General features: G+C 38.3%; 2 protein-coding genes across 7 annotated transcripts in view; both read right to left on the reverse strand.

Annotated features, from left to right (window-relative positions):
* Positions 1 to 8,304, reverse strand: part of LOC133248635 (ankyrin repeat domain-containing protein 26-like) — a 73,274-nt gene extending 64,970 nt beyond the window's left edge. The window contains 3 exon segments of the mRNA XM_061419018.1: positions 3,321 to 3,494; positions 3,657 to 3,768; positions 6,434 to 8,304. Coding sequence (XP_061275002.1) covers positions 3,321 to 3,494; positions 3,657 to 3,768; positions 6,434 to 6,663 — 516 coding nt within the window. The 5' untranslated portion in view covers positions 6,664 to 8,304.
* Positions 8,305 to 8,358: 54 nt separating this feature from the next.
* LOC133247108 (uncharacterized) overlaps positions 8,359 to 21,328 on the reverse strand; it is a 114,460-nt gene continuing 101,490 nt past the window's right edge. Inside the window, exons 8-12 of one of the 6 annotated variants that reach the window (XR_009736253.1) lie at positions 14,527 to 15,807; positions 13,426 to 13,577; positions 12,942 to 13,170; positions 10,455 to 10,500; positions 8,359 to 9,342 (exon numbers count right to left, since the gene is read on the reverse strand). Coding sequence is in view for 3 of the 6 variants with exons in the window: in XM_061415506.1 (XP_061271490.1) it covers positions 15,711 to 15,807 (97 nt within the window). In the remaining 3 variants the exon portion in view is untranslated. The other 5 variants (XR_009736254.1, XR_009736252.1, XM_061415506.1 and 2 more) reach the window with 5 other exon arrangements.

Genomic DNA, 21,328 nt, shown 5'->3' on the forward strand with positions numbered 1-21,328 from the left:
GGTAACCCCCCAAACACATGTCTCACACAGAAGGGGTGGCCTCTGCACGCAGACCAAACAGTAGAATGGGCTCAAGGGGGTCCATTTTTGGTCCTTGGAGAAGCCTGAACTTCTGCATGAGCCTCCTAAATTTGAAATGTTGACTCAATGTATGGAGGTAAACTAAACACATCCAAGGGCCATGTTTAGTTTATGGCCCACTTTGGGTTTTATGCTTGCTGTTTCCAAACAGGTGGGTATAAAGCAAATATTTGTATGTGAAACCTTTCCTTTCTTTAGTATCATATGTTTCACAAAAAAAGTGGGTCCCAATATGTAATAAATATGGCTATTAAGACTCATAATTCAATTAAACATAAATTCTTTTAAAAAGACTCATAATTCACAGTCAAGAATGTTTCCACTGCCTGTTGAAACTACAATCTATCTCTAGAATTCTTCTAGATTGTTAATAAAATAGATCATGAGTTTCCAAGCCTGCTTAAAATAAATGCTTAAAACAATTGCCCTCTATACTGTTACTAACTTCACAGGTTTTAAAGCTCTCATCTGCTTATGCCAGGGATCAGCAATTCTAACAGACACACTGCAAGAGTCTGTCCTGCCGCTGACACCAAAAAAGGCTCATGGGTTACTATTACTGCAGTCAGGAAAACCCTGTTGGTAACAAACATCTGTTGACCTAATGACCTGGATGATAAGTGAAGGTGCAAAATCCTTAAAGGGTCAGACTCTACAGACGAAGTGACTTCGCCATGAGCAAATCGCTAAAAACTCTTGGAGTGTCACTGAATGATGAGTGGTTGGAAGGAAAAGGAGTTATCGTTCAAGCCCATAGATATTGCCAAAGATACTCCTTTTAATGTCTCAAACACAGGGGCAGAGAAAAAGTCAGGCTAATATTGTTGGAAAGGAGGGAGCTAATGGAAGTAGCTAGCACTGATCAAACTCCAACGCTTCAGGACACTACTTTCTTTTGGGAAGGGTGAATTTAGAAATTACATGTATTCACTCCATAGTTATTCATCAAGGATTGGATCAGAATCTCAAGGGAATAGTTCTCAATACATACGTCCAAGCGTTCCTCGATTTACTCAGTCAAAATCTACAGCGAACAGCCTAGGCTTATACATTTTTAAAATAAGTTTTCCCAAATAATTGTGGTTCACCAGCAGAATATAGCTGAGAATTAGTGCAGCAACCACTCCACTCTCATCTCTTACTCACATGGCCAATTCCTTCTCTTTACATGAAGGTGTGAATAAAAAAGAAAAGTGTAAGAGGCAAGAGTTATCAAAACTGCAATTTTTAAAATTTTCCTGGGTAAACAGTGGTAGAACAGGGACTAGTAAACCCAAAAGGCAACCTGATCTCATTATTTATAAACCCCTTACTTCCTTCCCATCAAGACATTCTAGATGGGAGAGCAGAGTCTAGACTCTTATCTAAGTGGATGGTTCTGCCAGAAAAGGATAATATCAGGTAGTTATTTGCTCTTGTCTCTTAATTCCCACTTAATCACCACCTGTTCACTGTCAGTCTGTTTTGATCAGAGTCTTCTTAAAACTGGCACCTAGGCAAGTCTACAATTCACTCACATACTTTTTCAAAATAACAACTATTATCCCTGAAAACTGAAAAGCATATCAGAAATATATAAACTGAAGGGAATAAAAAGCCCAAGCCAAAATCTCGGGACTTCCATGGTGGTCCCGTGGCTGGGTCTCAGTGCTCCCAGGAAAGAGGGCCTGGGTTCGACCCCAGGTCAGGAAACTAGATCCTACATGCTGAAACAAAGCCCAGCTCAGCCAAATAAATAAATATTAAAATAAATAAATCCTCTTCTTGGCATTTCCCAACTTCCAAAATTCCAGCTTGACTTGCACTTTTCACTTGCTTGCTCCTTTTCCTTTCCTTTTACCCTCTTAAGACTTGGGCGATGAGAGAGAAACTGTGTTTATATAAACCATTTTTCATAAAATGGGAATTTGTGAACAGCAGCAAGATTTCTAATATGTTATAAAATGCTTTCGTTATGTTTGAATTTTAAGACAAAGTCTACTGAGGCAAATTTTTCTTTACTGTGTTATTTTAGACTGATTACAAAAAAAAAAAAAAAACCCTTAAGTGGGGGAAAAATATTTGGAAAATGTTTTACCTTTAACAAGTGCAGTGTTATCATGAATACCAGCCATAAATGCATAAAGGAATGCTTTACTCTCTAATGCTTGAGAAATATCATGATTTAAAGCAAAATCTTAGACAATTTGGTTCCTTCAAAATACTTTCACTCAGGGAAGGCTGGAGCTTCTAAAGAAGGAAAACTGAGCCCACCTGTGAGAGTGGAGGGAGTTCCTGGCGGGGCTGCAGCTGCAGGACGTCACGTGTGTAAACAGCAGGAAGGGCGGCTTCGCCATCACCAGCTCCACATGCACAGCTGCAACCCCACCGACCAGCTCCCCAGGGCTGAGCGCGGGAGACCCCGAGGTGTACATCGCAGAACAAGCGGTCACCAGCACAAGTGAACACCCTTGCTGGGAGCCAAACATGACCTGACCCTCTTGGCTGGATCTCAGAACTGGGGTCCTGGAGGGCTCAGGGCTCCAGGCCTGCTACCTTCCAGGCCCACTTGCACTCACACAGCTCCCCCTCATGGGCACTGGGTCTCCCTCCTCCTCCCACCTACCCCCAGGGGCACCTATTCCCTGAGCCCCTGGACGCAGCCACTCCTCACATCACTTCACTGCCCCCAGGCCTTCATCATTTGTGGGCTCTGAGCCTACCACACACTCCTGGGCACGTTCTGATGGGAAATCTTCCTTCTGGGGTAGATGGCTGGCTGGGAGACAGAGCTTTGCCCTCTCTATGGGCGAAAACATTTTTACCCACCCCCTGCAGTGGCTTTCGGAGAAGGCAATGGCAGCCCACTCCAGTACTCTTGCCTGGAAAATCCCATGGATGGAGGAGCCTGGAAGGCTGCAGTCCATGGGGGCGCTGAGGGTCGGACACAACTGAGCGACTTCCCTTTCACTTTTCACTTTCATGCATTGGAGAAGGAAACGGCACCCTACTCCAGTACTCTTGCCTGGAGAATCCCAGGGACGGGGGAGCCTGGTGGGCTGCCATCTATGGGGTCGCACAGAGTCGGACACGACTGAAGTGACTTAGCAGTAGCAGCAGTGGCTTTGGAGTTGTTTCCATGGTAACAGGGCTTGATGGACACTATTCAGTTTACCTATTTACATAGTTAGAAATAAAACACTTCTAGTTTAAAAAAATGGTTTGCAAATATTTTGTAAATAAAGTTAGTTGAGATATACCTTGTTCCTGGCTTCTATATTGGTGTCGCAGGAAAGCAGCTTTGCTGCGAGTGATCCATTCTGGCAAAAGACAGCCTAGTGGAGAGCGGTGTTCCCACAGATGTCCATGACATTTGGGTCAGCACCATGCTCCAGCAGAAGAGTTGCACACTCCTCTTCTTGGCATTCTATGGCCTGTCAGTGTTGCGCCAAGAAACAGAGTGTAAATTCTAGGAATTCAAGGTAAACAGTCCACAAGCTTCACCCGTTTGCTATATCTAAATGATATGAATTCACTTTTAGTCTTAGTAGTTAAATCACATCCACCTCGTGTGGACACAGTTTGCTGCCCCATACCCTCATCAGCGCTGTCCTGTTTTCATTGTCACAGAGGTTAAGCAGGCATTTTCTCTCCAGGAGCAGAGTGATCGCTGAATGGCCATTGGCACAGGCCAAGTGGAGGGCAGTCCTATGAAAGCAAGAGGAGTTTTCAGGAAACTGTAGTGTTACTGTTTCAAAACAATTGTTCCTGTGATTGAAAACATTCACCGCTGAATGGCCATTGGCACAGGCCAAGTGGAGGGTAGTCCTATGAAAGCAAGAGGAGTTTTCAGGAAACTGTAGTGTTACTGTTTCAAAACGATTGTTCCTGTGATTGAAAACATTCAATAGCATGCTATTCCTATGGCTCTAAAACATATTTTGTTTCCTTCTGGAGAAAGAACATTATATATTAGCATTAGCTCTTAACACAGTAATGAAAGGACAATTTACTTGAATAGAATGACCATGACCTTGAGATTCAGCTCAACTTGGGTTTGAATTTTACTTTCACTCTGTCACTTAGCTGTTGCTCAGCCTGTGCCTTAATTTCCTCATCAGCAAAATGGAGAGAGAGAAGTAGTTCTCTCACAAGACAGCTCTGTGATGCTTAAATGAGATCCATGCAGAGTTTAGAACCATTCTTGGCACAAGTAACAGCTCAGTAACTGTTAGGTAATATAATCATACTTATTACTATTACTACTATTTTACAAGGACAACATCTCAATGAAGTCAAAGGATATCATACCTCCTTTGCAGATACATTTTGAGGATTACAGACAACACCGTACTTCAATGATTCTAGTACGCTCATTTTCTGACATTTTAACATCTCTGACATCGGAATGAAATTTATAATTCACAATGTCTGTACAACTATAATTGGTAGCATTTTTGTTTGCTCATTTCTCATTTTTCCTATTGATCTAATTAGCATAAGGTCTTTTTGTCTAAAGTTGCTTCTTTTTAATTAAAATATAGATGATGCATATTACATATTATTATATATTACAGGCACACAGCATAGTGATTCACAATTTTTATAGGTCATACTCCATTTAAAGTTATTATACGATATTTGCTATATTCCCCATGTTGTACAATACATCCCAGTAGCTGGCAGGATTTTAGTTCCCCCACCAGGTACTGAACCCTGGGCCCACAGCAGTGAGTCTTAACCACTGGACGACCAAGGAACTCCCTAGATTCCCTTGACTTCTAAAAAGGCTCAAAGTTGTCAGAAAATATCAATTCTCAAAGAAAATTCTAAAAAAAACATTGGAAGTGAGAAATCATTTTTATCTGTGCCACATTCCTATTAGTGCCAAAAAGACAAGCCCTGTCTGATAATCTGACTTGACTATTGACAGCTTGATCTACAGAGAGTTTTAAATTTTTTGTGTTGTTAAAATGTTAAATCAACATCCAGGTTTCTTTTCTTTCTTTCTTTTTTTTTTTTTTTTTTGTGCCGAAATCCAGGAAACTCCAGAATTCTTACTTTTGAAATCATTCTTAGAAAGGTCTTTGGGGTGGGAGGGAGGCTCACAAGGAAGGGGATATATGTATACTTACAACTGATTTATGATGTTATACAGCAGAAAACAACACAACATTGTTTTTTAAAGCAATTAATCTTCAATTAAAACAAAATTAAGGTTAAGAAACAGTAGGAATAGAAAAAACAGAAGGTCTCTGTCAGCAGATAAAAAATGTATAAATAGGAATCTGAGTTTTATTCTGGTACTTTTCTCACTGTGCATATTTGAAATGTTTGATCCATACTCTATCTGAGACTTTTTGGTGAGATAAAAATTGAGTTACTTTTCTCTTTTACCAGGTTATTTCTCCACCATCTACACACAGTTTATCATTTCTAACAGAAAAGGTCATCATTTTCAAGTTCTAAAGTTTTATGTACATTTGGGTGTTTGGGCATTCTGTTCCATTCATTTCTCTATCTTTTGTTAGTAAATAAACACTTTGTGGGCACGTATAGCACATTTTGATATCAAGAAAGGCAAATCTTCCTCTACGATACAAAACTTTTAATTTCATCACAACAATTAAAGACAGCGTATGTAACCCAAAATCTTTAAAACCATGAAATGTTGATTTGGTTTAAATATACATACCATACATCCTAGGAAAATGTCTTCCTATTCAAGAACACAGCCAACTTCCTACTTCAAAGCTGTCTTCTAAGGTCCTTCAGCAAAGAACACATATACCTAAGTGTACACTGATATAAAATGGATATTGAATTGTAGCTGAAGAATTTTTAATCCAGAAGTTGATTTGGCATGGGAATTATTTTGCTCACTATGCAGTTTTCTGTAATATATAACCTTATGGTATAAAAAATGTATACATTAAAAATAAGATATTGACAACATCAGAAATCTGTCCACTGCCATGATCCACAAAAGCATGAAGAAATGCTTTCATAAATCACATGAGAAAATTTTTGAAAGCCAGAAGGTTCAGAAGATTTCTTGAAGGCTATATAACTTGAGAGCTTTTACTAATGAGTACATCATACTAAACCATGCAAATAAAAAGTAGGAGGAAGAAAGGAAAAACAGATGCTATTCATGTTTCATTTCATTTTTGTGATTACTGACATTCAGTTAAATGACTTCAAAACTATCAGTAAAGCTCTGTAAGGGGAATTATAAGTGGGTCCAAAACCAACTAAGGCTTTTTGCTGCCTATAGAGTCTGTGGGGTGCTGGATCCCAGGAAGGTATCCAGGAGCCTTGGAGGGGGAAACTCACAGGAGGGATTTCTGCCAGGCCCTTCCACCCAGCTTACCTGTTCATCTTGTCCCTGTCGTTCAGGCCATTTTTTCCAAACAACAGAACAAGCTGCACTTTGGCTACGTTGCCCACAATGGCAGCTTTGTGAATCTTTCTGAGGTCTTTGTCTCGGATGCGGTATCCGGGCTGGAAGTTGATTCCATGACCACTGTCTCTCACTGAGTTGATGGAGGAGCCAAAGGGCAACACACCCTTCTTACTCCCGAAGCCAAAAATCTTTTTCATCGCAGAACCTACGGACTCCAAACACACCTCACCTCTCGCTCGGCTCTTCACAGTCCCCTAAACCCAACAAGAGCACTACAGGTAAGCCAGAGCTGTCCGGTCACAACCTCCCAGCTGGGAAGCTCAACGGTTTGGAATCTTTCATCCCAGAATGATCGTTGCTAAGCAACACCTCTAAACACATTGCCCATGCGCACAGAGGCCTGGCGTGCCAGCCCAGTGCTCATATGCAAGAACTGTAAGTTCATTTCCTGAAAGAAACAAACCATATCAATAAACCCTTACCTAAACTAAGAAGGAAAGAGAGGAAACTGAAATACAGAAATGAAAGTGACATTAAAACTTTGTAACTGTCAAAATAACTATAGTATCCAAAGCAATCTAGAGATTCAGTGCAATTTCTATCAAATTACCAATGGCATTTTTCACACAACTAGAACAAAAATTTTTACAGTGTGTATGGAAACAAAAGACCCCAAATAGACAAAGCAATCTTGAGAAAGAAAAGTAAGAGCCGACAGAATTAGGTACCCTGACTGCAGACTACTCTGCAAGCTTCAGTAATCAAAACACAGTACTAGCACAAAAACAGAAATATATTGAATGATCACTGGAACAAGACAGAAAGTCCAGAGAAAAACCTACGTACCTGTGGTCAATTAATCTAGGATAAAGGAGGCAAGACTATACAAAGGAAAAAAGACAGCCCCTTCAATAAGTGGTGCTGAGAAAACTCAACAGCTACATGTATAAGAAGGAAATTAGAACTCAAAATGGATTAAGCACCTAAATATAAGACAGGTCCTGTAAAACTCAGAGGACAATATGGGCAGAACACACTCTGACATAAATTACAGCAGGATCTTTTTTCATCCACCTCTTAGAGTAATGAAAATAAAAACAGAAATAAGCAAATGGGATATAATTAAACTTAAAAGCTTTTGCACAGTGCAGGAAATCGTAAACAAGACAGATGACAACCCACAGAATATTTGCAAATGATGCAATTGACAAGGGATTAATCTCCAACATATTCAAATAGCTCAAAGAGCTCAATATCAAAAAACAAACAACCTGATCAAAAAATGAGTATAAGATCTAAATACACATTTCTGTAAGGAACACCTACAGATAACCAAAAAGAACATGAAGGATGCTCAGAAAGGATGCTTTGCATCACTAATTATTATAGAAATGCACAAATACTACAATAAGGTATCATTTCACTCCAATCAGAATAGCCACCATCGAAAAATATACAAACAATAAATGCTGGAGAGAGTGTGGAGAAAAGGAATCCTTCTACACTGATTATGGAATGCAACTAGGTACACCCACTGTAGAAAACTCTATAAAGGTTGCTATAAAAACTAAATATAGAGTTGCCATATGATTCAGCAATCTCAGTCCTGGGCATATATCTGGAGAAAACCATGATTCAAAAAGGTACATGCACCCAATGTTCACTGCAGAACTATTTACAATAGCCAATACATTGAAGCAACCTAAGTGTCCATCAACAGAAGAATGGATAAAGATGTGGTACACACACACACACACACACACACACACAAGGAAAATGGAATATTACTTGGCCATAAAAAGAAATAATAATGCCATTTGCAACAACGCAGATGGATCTTGAAATTACAATACTAAGTGAAGTAACTCAGACAGAGAAAAACAAGTATCACATCACTTACATGTGGAATTTAATAAAAAATAAACTTATTACACAACAGAAACCAACTCAAAAGATCTCAAAATCAAATTATGGTTATGAAAGGGGAAGCATGAGGGGAAGGACAAATTAGGAGATTGGGGTTAACATATATACACTATTTTCTAGTAGTCATGTATGGATATGAGATTTGTACAATAAAGAAGGCTGACTGCCAAAGAATTAAGGCTTTTGAACTGTGGTGCTGGGAGTAGACTCTCAAGAGTCCTTGGACTGGAAGGAGATTAAACCATTTAATCCTAAAAGAAATCAATCCTGAATATTCATTGGAAGGACTAATGTTGAGGCTGAAGCTTCAATACTTCAGCCACTTGATGTGAAGAGCTGACTCATCAGAAAAGACCCTTATGCTGGGAAAGATGGAAGGCAGGAGGAGAAAGGGGACCACAGAGGACGAGAGGGTTGGATAGCATCACCAACTCAATGGGCATGAATTTGAGCTAACACCACAAGATAGTGGAGGACGGAGGAAGCTGGCAGGCTGCAGTCCATTGGTCACAGAGTCGGACACGACTGAGTGACTAACACTTTCACTTTGAATATGGAAAACTTAACAGCGCTGGTTTTTAAATCACTTAAGTTAGCTGCAGAGAAAATACTTAGTATCAAAAGTACTTAGATACTACTGTTTAAAAGTAGTATTACTACTACTTAAAAGCAGTACTTTTAAAATACCATATAAATTTTCATCATACACACAAAAATATTTCCCTTTAATAAAGATTTTCTCATCATGTTTAATGAGAAACAACTAAAATGTCATGAAAACAGTCCAGAAGGGAAATTTTTACTATTTATCTTTCAGGTCATATATTTTTTCTTCAAAATCTGTACATATTCTTGTGATGTTTTCAAAAGCAGGTCCTGAGACAGATTTGACCCATCTGTAGCTCCTAGAGGAGACAATCCACAGGACTCAGATTCAAATTCAGCAGCAGCTGGAAAGAAAAAGGATTACATTCTTTATCTAAAATACTTAAACAAACAAACAAAAAAAAAACCTTGAGATATTTCTAAGTGCTCTGAAAAATGAAACATATCTATAAATGACAGAAAACAAAATACAAGATTACAATTACATAATCAGCCCACAGTCCCACATGTGGCTGAGTATCAGAGCTTCTGGCTTTCTCATTCTTCATTCATTTACTCAATAACTATCTGCTAAGGTGCTGTGACAAACACTGGAATTACAAGATGAAGGTGACCCCAGTCACCCTGAGAAATGATAATGCCACAAACTGTAAAAATAGATCAACAGACAATTTCCATATGGAGTCATAAATACTAAGACAGGTATACAAGATGGCACAAGGAACACTCAGAAGGGACAGCTGGCTTTGTGTCAATACTGCCAGCTTTTTGGTGGAGGTGCTATGGAAGTAGCTACCTGAAGGACAGGAAAAAGTACAAGAGTCAGAGGGGAGAAGCACGTACAAAGACCAGAGGTGAGGAAACGAATCTGTGGGATCCTACACAGTCTGGCTGGTTAGATGCACAGCTAAGGGGCAGAGTAAGGTGGTGAAGAGATAAGGCCAACTACTTCGGAAGGTTGATGCAGGTGTTTGGAGCTTTTCCTGAGGGAAAGAAATAAACTAGTGATAAAGTCAATGACACAGAAATTATAAAGCACCCACCAAGTGACAGCTACGCAAACATGACTGCTTGAGTCTGGGTGTTCTAGCCTTAACAACTACCAGACACTTGAGACGTTGATGAACTCCATGCTTTCTGAGAATGGTGTCAGGGTGCAGATGGACAGTTCCACAGCGATGGCAGTAGTACAGAAAGGATACTGCCAGAAATAAATAGAAATACATAGACCTTTTGAGATTTTTTTTAAACTATGGGACATGATGAATAAATGAGGAAGAATAACATTTTTCACTATAACTGCTCAGGCTTTCACATTTTTCATTAGCTATATATAAGAAAAAAATTTTTAACATAGCATCTGTTATCCAAACAATGGAAATAGATACCATTTATTGTTTATAGTGTATTTCAGAAATCAATATCTAAATTTAATTCATACATTTTGGCAACATACCTTCTCTTAGTTCTCTAGTTATACTCCCGTCCAACTACTGCCGCATCTGAAATAAGTCAAATATTATTTATCTTTAAGTTAAGCAAGAGATATTATCATAGGAATGTTATACAGCTTACTAAATGTGACATTTAAATAATACTTTTAGAGACTAGACCTAACTTGAAGATTACTTAAGTAGAAAAATAATCACATAAATAAAAGAAAATGCATTTCTACTTATTCCGCTTATAAATAACAGAGAACATGTATATGGAACATTAATCTGATAAAGAGTACAATAAACATCAGTCTATCAAGTACACATAATTTCAAACAATTAGAGAATGACCCACAATCCTAGGAATGACCCACATGATTACTATCTTCTCCCCCTAACAGCTCCTGCCCTAAATACATACTTCTGAGACCTTTGATTTCTAGGTGTGGATCCTGTTCAAATGGAGGAAGTAGTTTGAGTTGAATGTTATTAAGGAGAACACATCAGCAATTTTCTTTAAACTTTTCCATTTAACAAAAACATAGAAAGGTGAGAAAATTATACGCAATAAAACAATGTACCAGCAAGTTTTTATTCTAAAGGTGTTTAGTGAGAAGGATTAACACGTAACTGTTAGTTTCCAAACTATGTCCCATAGAAGGGGAAGGTCCCACAGGGGTCATTGCAGGGTTGAGGAACTGAGAAGTCAGAAGTGCAGGACCTCTGGCCACTCCTTTGGCTTAAAAGGCTTTATACTTGTCTCTGTTTTATATAATACGGTTCCACACAAAAGTTGTTTTTTTTTTTTTTTAAGAAAGGTTGTTTTCTTTGGAAAAAAAAAACAAAACTTTTTTTAAGGTATGAGAGTCATGATTTAGGCAAAGTTCATAATTCTACAAAAGAAGTAAGAAAGCCAATGACTTTCTCACTGAGTCCAGAGTCCTATGCCAGCTACTTCCTCAGATTAAGAAAAAACACACAGATTTTTAACTACAACACAGAGACAATGAATATGTAAAACCTTCTTACATAGTTCAATAATGCTTGTGGCATGACATGACATAGTAGCTTTCTAACTAAATCATGTTTTAAAGGCAAGAACAAGAATAAATTATTGTCAAACTCCTATATGTAGCAGTCATTTGATATAGTTAATTTATAAAGCATACATTTTTTAAAAAACACACAACAGGGAACTTGAAGGAGAAAAGTTTCAAGGTGAGGACTTACACTCCTACCCTCCTTATGAGAGGTGAGGAGATTTACCTAACCAGTGAGTTTGGGAGAAGGAACTTCTCCCAAAGTGCTTGCTTGGTTCCAAATCTCTACTTTGAAAAGATGCATGTGCCCACAGCACCGTGAACTTGGGTGTGCAGTAGGCAGCCTATGTCTGGGACGGGGGTCAAGCATTTGCTTCCTCCTCTTTGGCCTGCATGGGGAAGTGTCTGACTTGGGATGAAGTGTTCAGAGGCCCGCTGTGACTGCACAGCTAAAGCACGTCCTCCAGTTTCACAGCTCTCAAGTACTAAGACCCAATGTAGATGCAGTGCTGTCAAAGAAACCTTAATTGCTCTCCTACGATGGCAAGAAGCCAAATGAGAAAACAGGTTGAGACTGCACTTAACAAGGGCTACTTTCCATCATCACAAACATCAGGAAAACACCATTAAAACTATAAACCTGTGTGCACTGACTGAAATGGATATTTTAATCACAATGATTGAACAGTGAAAACTGGTTGCAATTTAAAGACTCCCCATCATTGCTATCTTAGATACCCTTCATCCACGTGATGTCAAGATAAAGTGAGCTTCAATTATAATGTTTAAATGTTTGAATTAACTACAAATCTAGAAATATTCTACAAATGCTCAGTAAGATTGTTCTTTTAAATTTTAAATAAAAATGCTATAGGTAAAATAGCAATTAAAGAAAATGACAAAAAATGTCATTTTTGTAAGAAACGACAAAATGTAAGAAAATGACAAAAAATGTTAAGCTAAAACTATAAATTAATGTTTTGGTTTAGTATTGTAAGTTTATTTAATTCATAAAAAGGATTTATCTAGGATTCCTTTAAACAAAAAGCATCCATATGTGGTTAGTGTTTAGATGCCAGTGATTCACTTATGCTTAGAGGCAGAAAAACTTCGTTGGGTACAGCAGAGCTTGGAAATGATTATGAACCATTGCCAACTGAAATCAATTAGGAAGTGAAACATCTGAAAGAATACTTTGGATATTAGGCAATAATATTTCATTTCTAAAGTAGAATTTAAACTCAGCTTTTCAAGAAATTTAATAATTTAGCAAGTATCTCTTAAAATCAAGAATTCTGGGACCAAAAAATAATCAAATTTCTGTCTCCTTTATTAGCACGGCTAATTATGACTTTTACTTAGTGTGCATTAAGTCAAATAAACAACTCAGAAATTCACCAAATTAAAAACAAGGATCATTCATATTAGAAATCTGAAACCCAGTGAAAAAAAGATAATAGAACTAACCTCAGTCAAGTAAGTCTCCATGCTGTTATTCGAAGGGCATGGAATTGAGGTAGAGAAACCTACGTTTGCTCTTGGAGTAAGATTTCCATTGAGCACTAAAGGATTATTGAAAGTTCCAACACAAGGGGGCTCCAGGACTGGCCTTGTGCTAAGAGTGCTGAGTAAAGATTTGTTCTGCTCTTTCTCCACCTCAAGTTTGGTGCTGATCACTGCCAGCCTCTCATGAGTGCTGGGGAAGATAGAAAACACCACCTTAATGATTTGCATTTTTAAAGTTGCCATATAATAAGTGGAATTCCCAATAAATTCTTTGAACACAGAAAACACACAGCAGACCTCCTGTAAACAATGATAGTTGTAATCTTGTTCTAAAGAAGTACACATGTGTCTAGGGCTCTTCAAGTAACAAGTCACAGAAAAGAAAGGGCATCAGATAGAAAGGAAGGTGGCCTCACAGTGACACCTACTGCCCTCTGGGACACACCTGCCTCCATGAAACAGTTCAGGGATGAAGAAACACCCCATCCCACAAAGCCACTTTCAAGCAATTGCTTTCACCACTCTTGTATACACGTTTCACTTATGACCTCGGACAAATTAAGCTTTTGGCTCTGAGGAATCATCTAGAGTCACAATCTAAAGGGGAGGAAAAGAAAGTCAATGGGTGATTGAAAAGAGCTAAAACAGCCCCAGGAACAATTACAAGTATCCTCTGCTTTTTCAAGGTTCACTTTATGTTACTTCACTTCTAGGAAAGGCCTACGTCAGCATGTTTTTGATAATCAAAAAAAATTTTTTTGGAAGACTTTTTGATTTCATATAAAAAGGTTCAGCGTACGTTTTACAGTGAGAGGCATTGTGCTCCCCAAACAGGGAGACTGGCCCCACTGAGCTCCTTCCCTGGAAGCCACACCCCATAGATCTCAATGTCAAGTCACCACAACCCTGAACCCTATATGGAAGCACCTGTACTTCACTTGTGCATATTCATTTTAGGCTTCAAGTAGCAGAACGTGCCCTCAGGTACCTGCTTCTTTGCTGTATGCTGTTTTGGCTTATGAAAGGCTTCGCAGGAATGCTCTGCTTTCAGACAGTGGGAAAACCTGGACTAGGCACTGGAGGTGCCATCTGCCCTTTCCATTCTCCACACCCCCACCCTCAGTCAGGTCACTATACTATTTCTAGCCACTCTGTGAATTATCCTCTTTCTCCCCTGTGTTAATTGCCCCCAATTTCACAAGCATGCCTTTATGCAGTGTGCTGCTGCTGCTAAGTCACCTCAGTCGTTTCCAACTCTGTGTGGTAAAACTTAAAAGGACACAGTATTAATAGTTTGTCTTAGGGCCGCCCTCTAACAGTGACCATCTAGTTAGCTTTCACTTCCTACTAATCTCATAAACTGCGCTCTATAAAAATTGGGCTTTAGAGACAAATTAACGAACTAAATTTACTTTCTGTGATTCTGTGTTTTGACATACTTGTCTAGTTTACCTTCCAGTGACTTTCTAACTTCTAGTTCTACTAGGTAGAGTTGCTTGTATTTTTCCAACTCTGCTTTATGAGAATCTTCTTGCAAAGTTTTCACCTTGGAGAGTTCAGATTCCAGGTTTTTAATTCTGAGTTCCATCTGACTTGTTATGGAAGCATTATTCTTCTCTTGTAACTGCTCTAAGTCCTCCTGAGAGCTGCTTGTATCTAAGGCAAATTTAAGAAGATAACATTTTAAAAATAATCATTAACCTGGAAAATGATATTTGCTCCCTTTAGTTTTGAGTCAGTGATTCAGAAAGCAATTTTAAAGGTTAAAAAAAAAAAAAAAAGAGCAGAAGTTTAGAACAATTATCATCAATGTGAAGTGAATTAAATGTGAATTATAAAATTAAAGTGGAATTATTGTTATAGTGGTGCTTATATAATCTGATAATTCAAAGAACAAGAGTATCAACTTAAAATTTTAAAAATTGAACAAGACAACTTAAAAATAATTCAAGAGGATGGTACCAGTTCTGCTGCTGCTGCTGCTAAGTCACTTCAGTCATGTCCGACTCTGTGCAACCCCACAGACAGCAGCCCACCAGGCTCCCTCGTCCCTGGGATTCTCCAGGCAAGAACACTGGAGTGGGTTTCCATTTCCTTATCCAATGCATGAAAGTGAAAAGTGAAAGCGAAGTCGCTCAGTCATGTCTGACTCTTAGCAACCCCATGGACTGCAGCCCACTAGGCTCCTCCATCCATGGGAATTTCCAGGCAAGAGTACTGGAGTGGGGTGCCATTGCCTTCTCCAGTACCAGTTCTAAACCACAATATTTTCTTTTCCTCCTAGTAATCTTGTTTTATACCAATTGGTCTTATAAATGAAAGGATTCTTTAGTGAGAATCATTCTGATAGGTCAATTTGGTGATAACTGTGATGGAAACAGAAATATTTAAAGGGAGAAACAAGTGTCCCCTTCCTTCCAGAAAACTACCAAACCAACTGTTCTAAGGGAAGTAGAGGAAACACATAAGCTGTATAGATCCAAAATGTAATTTACAATGAGGTCAATTCAAGCACATGACAGATGAACAAATTAACCTGCAAAAATAGGTTGACTTCCTTTAATTTCTCTACAAGATCCTGTCTCGCCCTTTCTTCGATCTCCTGTTTATACTGCTCTACTTGACTGTGTTCTATCATATTCATTTCTATATGACTTCTGAGGTTCACTACTTCTTGCTCCAACTTCTTTTTATTCTTCTCCAGTTTTTCACATTTCTTTTGCATTCCTTTCATAGATAATAACTCCTCTTGAAGAACTTGATTTTTTGCATCCAGGTGCAGACATTTAGAAGATGCAGTTTCCAGCTCTGCTGTAAGATCATCAATCTGCAAGAATAAAACAATACTGTTTGGTAATGAGGCAAGTGGACTGAGCACAGCCTAACTCAAACCCAGGATCAAATAGATACAATAGTATCTGTATTGTAGAATGTAGGACCAGGGATTACTCAGAGAATCAAGAGAGAAGTTCAAACCACCAAGAGTCACAAAATATATTCTTCACTGTCATCATCTTTGTCACACAACATTTGCACTTGATTTTACACTCATTTCTATTTTTTCTCCATAAAATGACTACAAGTCACCTCTTAGTAGAATGTCTCTTTCTCCTCACCCCCCATCTTAATGCCGCATGTTTTAAAGAAGTTTGAGGGATAATGTATTGAGTTATCTAGGATTGAGTTAATAAACGCTTCCCAAAAGAAGATTGTGAAAATAAGACTCTCATTAATAAATCTTATGAATATGGATTCTAATCCCATAAGTCTTTTACTGAACCCTATAAATAGTTTTTTCTAATTTGAACTGCATTCCAAACAAAAATAATTCAAAAGGTTAAAGAAATCCCATCTCCTAATAGCTTAGTGAGATGATCCATACATTTTTCTGAACAACAACAACCAAAAATGCCTCACTCTTGTAACCATTTGTTACTTTTCACAGAACAGAACATACCAAACAAAACAACAAATAAAATTTGCGGGAATTTCAGTGACACTGAGTTGCAAAGAACTTTCCTTTAGATAGAATGATTACTCGGTAAGTCGAGGTGAGTGGAGGTGGGGGTATTGAAACTGTCTACAAATTCTTTGACACTTTTCTCTGAAATTCCCTCCCCTTAAATATGTTCTGGCCTCAGTAACTGATTTCTACTTGACAGAGTCTGGGGAAACTGACTTTTGCTCTGTGGGAAAGCCCACCCTTAGCATCAGTCACTACGCTGCGAAGAACCCCAGACCACATACTGAGCACCTTGTCAGTGCCCTCACTGACTGCCCCCAACTAATGTCCCATCCAAAAGCCAGCTCCAACTGCCAGACACGTGCATGAACTAATCTTCAGATGACTCTGGTCCCCACCTTCATGACATACCAGCTGATGCCGAATGGAAAAGAAATGTGCTGGCCTCACTCAATGAGCCTTGCCCCAACACAGATTTGTGAACAAAGTAAATGCTGTTTTGAGCCACTAGGCTTTGACGTGGTTTATTATACAATTTGCTGGCAATAAATACCTGGCACAGATACTGATACTAAAAATGCCATTAAAAAAGAACTAAAAGATGTGAGAATGCCTTTCAACCTGGAGGTAAGTGGGATCTGAATGGATGCAGAGAAAGAAATGAAAACCCAAAGGGCTTCATGACATTGTAAACTGAATCCTGATGGCCCTTAAAGAGGCTGCTGGGGACAGCTTCTAGGCAAGAGAAGAAAACAACACTGAAACACAGGGGAAAGGAGACTCTTTCTACGAACCAGCTGAAAGTAACATCAATGAGAGGGATAAGCTATCAAAAAAATAAAAGGGGAAGGACTATTAAATATAAAGGAACCAGGCTCAATTATATTTGGGTTCAATATCTGTTATCTCCTTTACAGCATTTCCACATGTCCAATGGTCCCATGATGCTAAAAGAGAGAAACAGCTTCTGGGCTAAGATCAAATCTAGGGTGCTGCCAGGAAAACATGGTCTAAAGGTTAAGCCTGTAGACTGTAAAACCCTTCATTAGGACCATGGGAAGACTTAAGGTGGTGCCTCAAATTCCTTTAAAGATCTTAAGGGCATAAGAAGTTTAAAGGCATCATCCTACAAAGCTTCACGAGAAGCCCAAGCTGCAGAGCTTCTCTCAAAAAAGATTTATGAGGGTAGCTTCTCCAATGACGTGAACCCCAATCCAGTTCACAGGACACTAAAAGCTTTAAAGAGAACCTTGGCAGCAAAAAAAACAGTGCTTGGCCTAACAGAGACCAAGACATACAAATGAGAATAGGCCTTTGGGATTTTCTTAGAAGTTCAATAAAGAGGAAGCTGGCTTAAGAAACATGACTCAGCTACAGACAGAGGTCATTTCTTAGGAAAAGGACAGCACACAGAGCCCAGAGGGTAGAGCAAAGGAGAAGCACTCCTATGGGCAGGACCAAGTCCTCATCAAAGAGCTTGCAGCACCAAACTGGACCTCAGAGCTGCTATGGACTACGGTGCCTCCCACTTCCCATTTCTGAACAGGAGAGTCTAGTCATTCAGCAGAATGGTGGGGGTGGCAGATAACTTGTCCCTTTAGTTCTCAAGTCTTAGTACTGAGAGGGTTGTGCTCACAGGGTCACACTCTAGAAATCACACCCAGAAACCTCATCCCCATGTGCCATCTGTACCCGATGAAGATGGTCAGACCTCTTCTTGAGCCTGGGCCTGACAATGTTAACAACTGAGACTTGTGAAGGAATGGGTAGGGAAAAGGGTACTTTTCATTGGAAGGAATATAAATTGTGGCCAGTGAGTAACTGTGCTAGTTTTTAAATGTACCCATTAGTTTTAAAAAACTTTATTCTGTAAGAGAGTTAGAATATAGGCCAAGTATAAGTGACTTGCTTCTATTGAACAGAAGATGATCAAAGTGATGCTGTGTGAACTGCAAAGCGAGGTTAGACAAGGCAGCAGAGCTTCTGCCTGGCTCTCAACCTGGGAACCAGGCTCCATGTTGCGAGGAAGCCCAGGCTGCAAAGAGAGCCTAGGTGTTCAGAGTAGGTGTTTCACTTGTCTGCCTTCACCAAAGTCCAGCTGACCACAGATACCAACTATCACACATGGGAATGAACACACCTTCACCCGATTCCAGCCCCCGGCCCTCGAGCTACCCCACCTGAAGCCGAGGGGACGAGAAGCCATCCGTCCTGGCCACCTTTTCCTAAGTGTAGATTTTGAACAAAACCAATGTTGTTTATTGAAGCCACTAAACTTAAAGCTGATTAGGAAAAAACAGAAAAATGGATTTTTGAAAAAGAGAAAATAAACAAACATAACTTAAATTCATGTAGAAACTGGTCTCCTATAAACTGGAATATAATAAAAGGTGAGATTTTTAATGAAAATGTTGATGAGAAGCATATAACTAGAAGGAAGACTTAAGAACTATTCATGAAGAAGTTTGTTCAGGGTTCCCTTCAATGACAATTTCTTACAAATAGGCAGGTGTGACTCCTTAGAATTTCTGCTCAAGTTTGAATGCAATGAAGACTAGTAAGCAATGAGACATATGATTTGAACTATAAGAAATAACTAGAAATAGTTTAATTACCAAAATCAGACATTTGACCTCATCTCAATTTACTAAAATTCTAAAAAGATGGGTAGCTTTGAGTAGTTACTAATCTAGAACTCAATCTTCATTGTCCTCTCCTCAGAGAGAGAAATAAAAGACCACGAGATGCCACTTTCTACTTGCTAGGATGGCTATACTCACAGAGACAGGCAATGACTAGTGTTGACAGGAATGTATAGAAATGGGAACATTTTACATACTCTGGATAAAAATATAAAATGATGCAGCCATGCTGAAAAACAGTATGGCAAGTCCTCAAAAGGTTAAACAGAGTTGCTATGTAATATAGCAGTTCTATTCATAACTGTATTCCCAAAAGAAATGAAAAAATATGTTCACACCAAAACTTAGACATAAATGTTCACAGCAACATTACTGACATTAGCCAAAAAGTAGAAACAACCGCAAAGGTCCATCAGATGATGAACGGATAAATAAAATGTGGTACGTCCATACAATAGGATATTATTGAGCAATAAAAGCAAGGAAATACTGATACATGTTAGATGTACCTTGAAAATATTACACTAAATGAAAGAAGGCAGTCACAAAGGATCCCATATTGTATGATTTCACTGACATGAAATGTCCAGAAAAGGGACATCTACACAGTCAGGGAGTGGAGTCATGGTTCCCGCAGGCTGGGAAGATCATGAAGGGAAAACTGGCACCCTTCTTTGGAGGGTGATGAAAATGTTCTAACGTGGTAATGCTTGTATAACTCTTTACACACAATAAAGTTACTGAACTGTACAGTTTAAATGAATGAACTGCATGGTATGTTCATTAGATTTCAACAAACCTGTCACCAAAAACAATGGATGCTTTGGGGTCATTAATGCTGTGCTGCTCAGCTTCAGATCACCAGCCAGGGTTCAAGACAGAGAGAGTCAAGAGTGTGCCCATTTTATCTCAAAATGATATAGGGAAAAGCTGTCTTTTTTACTGGTGTCTAACCTAAAAAATTAATAGACAAATCTGTGTTTCACTGCTCAAAGCATGGAATGATTTATATTTCCCCAAATTAAGTGATTTTGGGGTTCTAAAACTGATTAAAAATTATCTTATGTTTTAGCCTATTAATTTGAATATCCATTTCAGTTTGACTGGTTTTTAAATCTCCATGGAAACTAAACTCCATTTTCATATTCATTTAACTTCCTTCTTGTCATTTTTAAGAGTTTCTTAAATCTGTAGAAATGTATAGAATGAGTAAGTTCTTTAACAGCAGATATTTAATAATTAAACAGATATATGTTCTATCAGATAAAACAAACAAATCTATAAATTATAATCCTTTCTCATTGTTTGAATTTAGTACTCCTTGAAAGCATATTAACTAAATTCTAATCTTAGATAAATATTATGAAGAAAAATTTTATCACATTTAAATATACTGTGTGTGATATATGTAATATATGAGTTCTTATAAATAAGTTAATGTCAATTTTTAGTATGCTAGTGTGAAATATTAATTTATTATTAAATATTAATTATAAACCAGAGATCAGTATTCAAGCTGAAGATGAAGAAATATAATATATGAATGTTTTTTGAAAAGACACAAGGGAGAGGGTGGGATGATTTGGGAGAATGCCATTTAAACATGTATAATATCATATACGAAACGAGTCGCCAGTCCAGGTTCAATGCATGATACTGGATGCTTGGGGCTGGTGCACTGGGACGACCCAGAGGGATGGTACAGGGAGGGAGGAGGAAGGAGGGTTCAGGATGGGGAACACATGTATACCTGTGGTGGATTCATTTTGATATATGGCAAAACCAATACAATATTGTAAAGTTAAAAAAATAAAATAAAATAAATAAATAAAAAAGAAAATGAAAAAAAAACCTACTTTAAAATATTATATACTTATCAACATTCTAAGAAAGTTACCACACTTATCATTTACCCCAAGTTGACCTTTGTGCTCCTTTGTTACTTTACTTTTGCATCTGTTATAAACACTACAGCACATTGATATTAATTTTACCCTCAATAGTCAATTATCTTTTTAAAGATATGTGAAAATGAGATAACATTAATTGTCTTTAAGGAATTATGTATTAAAACATAATTAAAAGATATATAGTATTTGAAAGAAATGTAAAAATGCATAAACATTTGTTTCTACATACATGGTTTCCATTATTAAAGATAAATAAAAATATGACATTGTATCATTCAGCAAAAAAAAAAAAAAAAAAAAGACACGAGACACATTTGTTCCTAGTGACCACAG

The sequence above is a fragment of the Bos javanicus genome, chromosome 5 (genome assembly GCF_032452875.1).
Source record: "Bos javanicus breed banteng chromosome 5, ARS-OSU_banteng_1.0, whole genome shotgun sequence".
NCBI classification, from domain to species: Eukaryota; Metazoa; Chordata; class Mammalia; order Artiodactyla; family Bovidae; genus Bos; species Bos javanicus.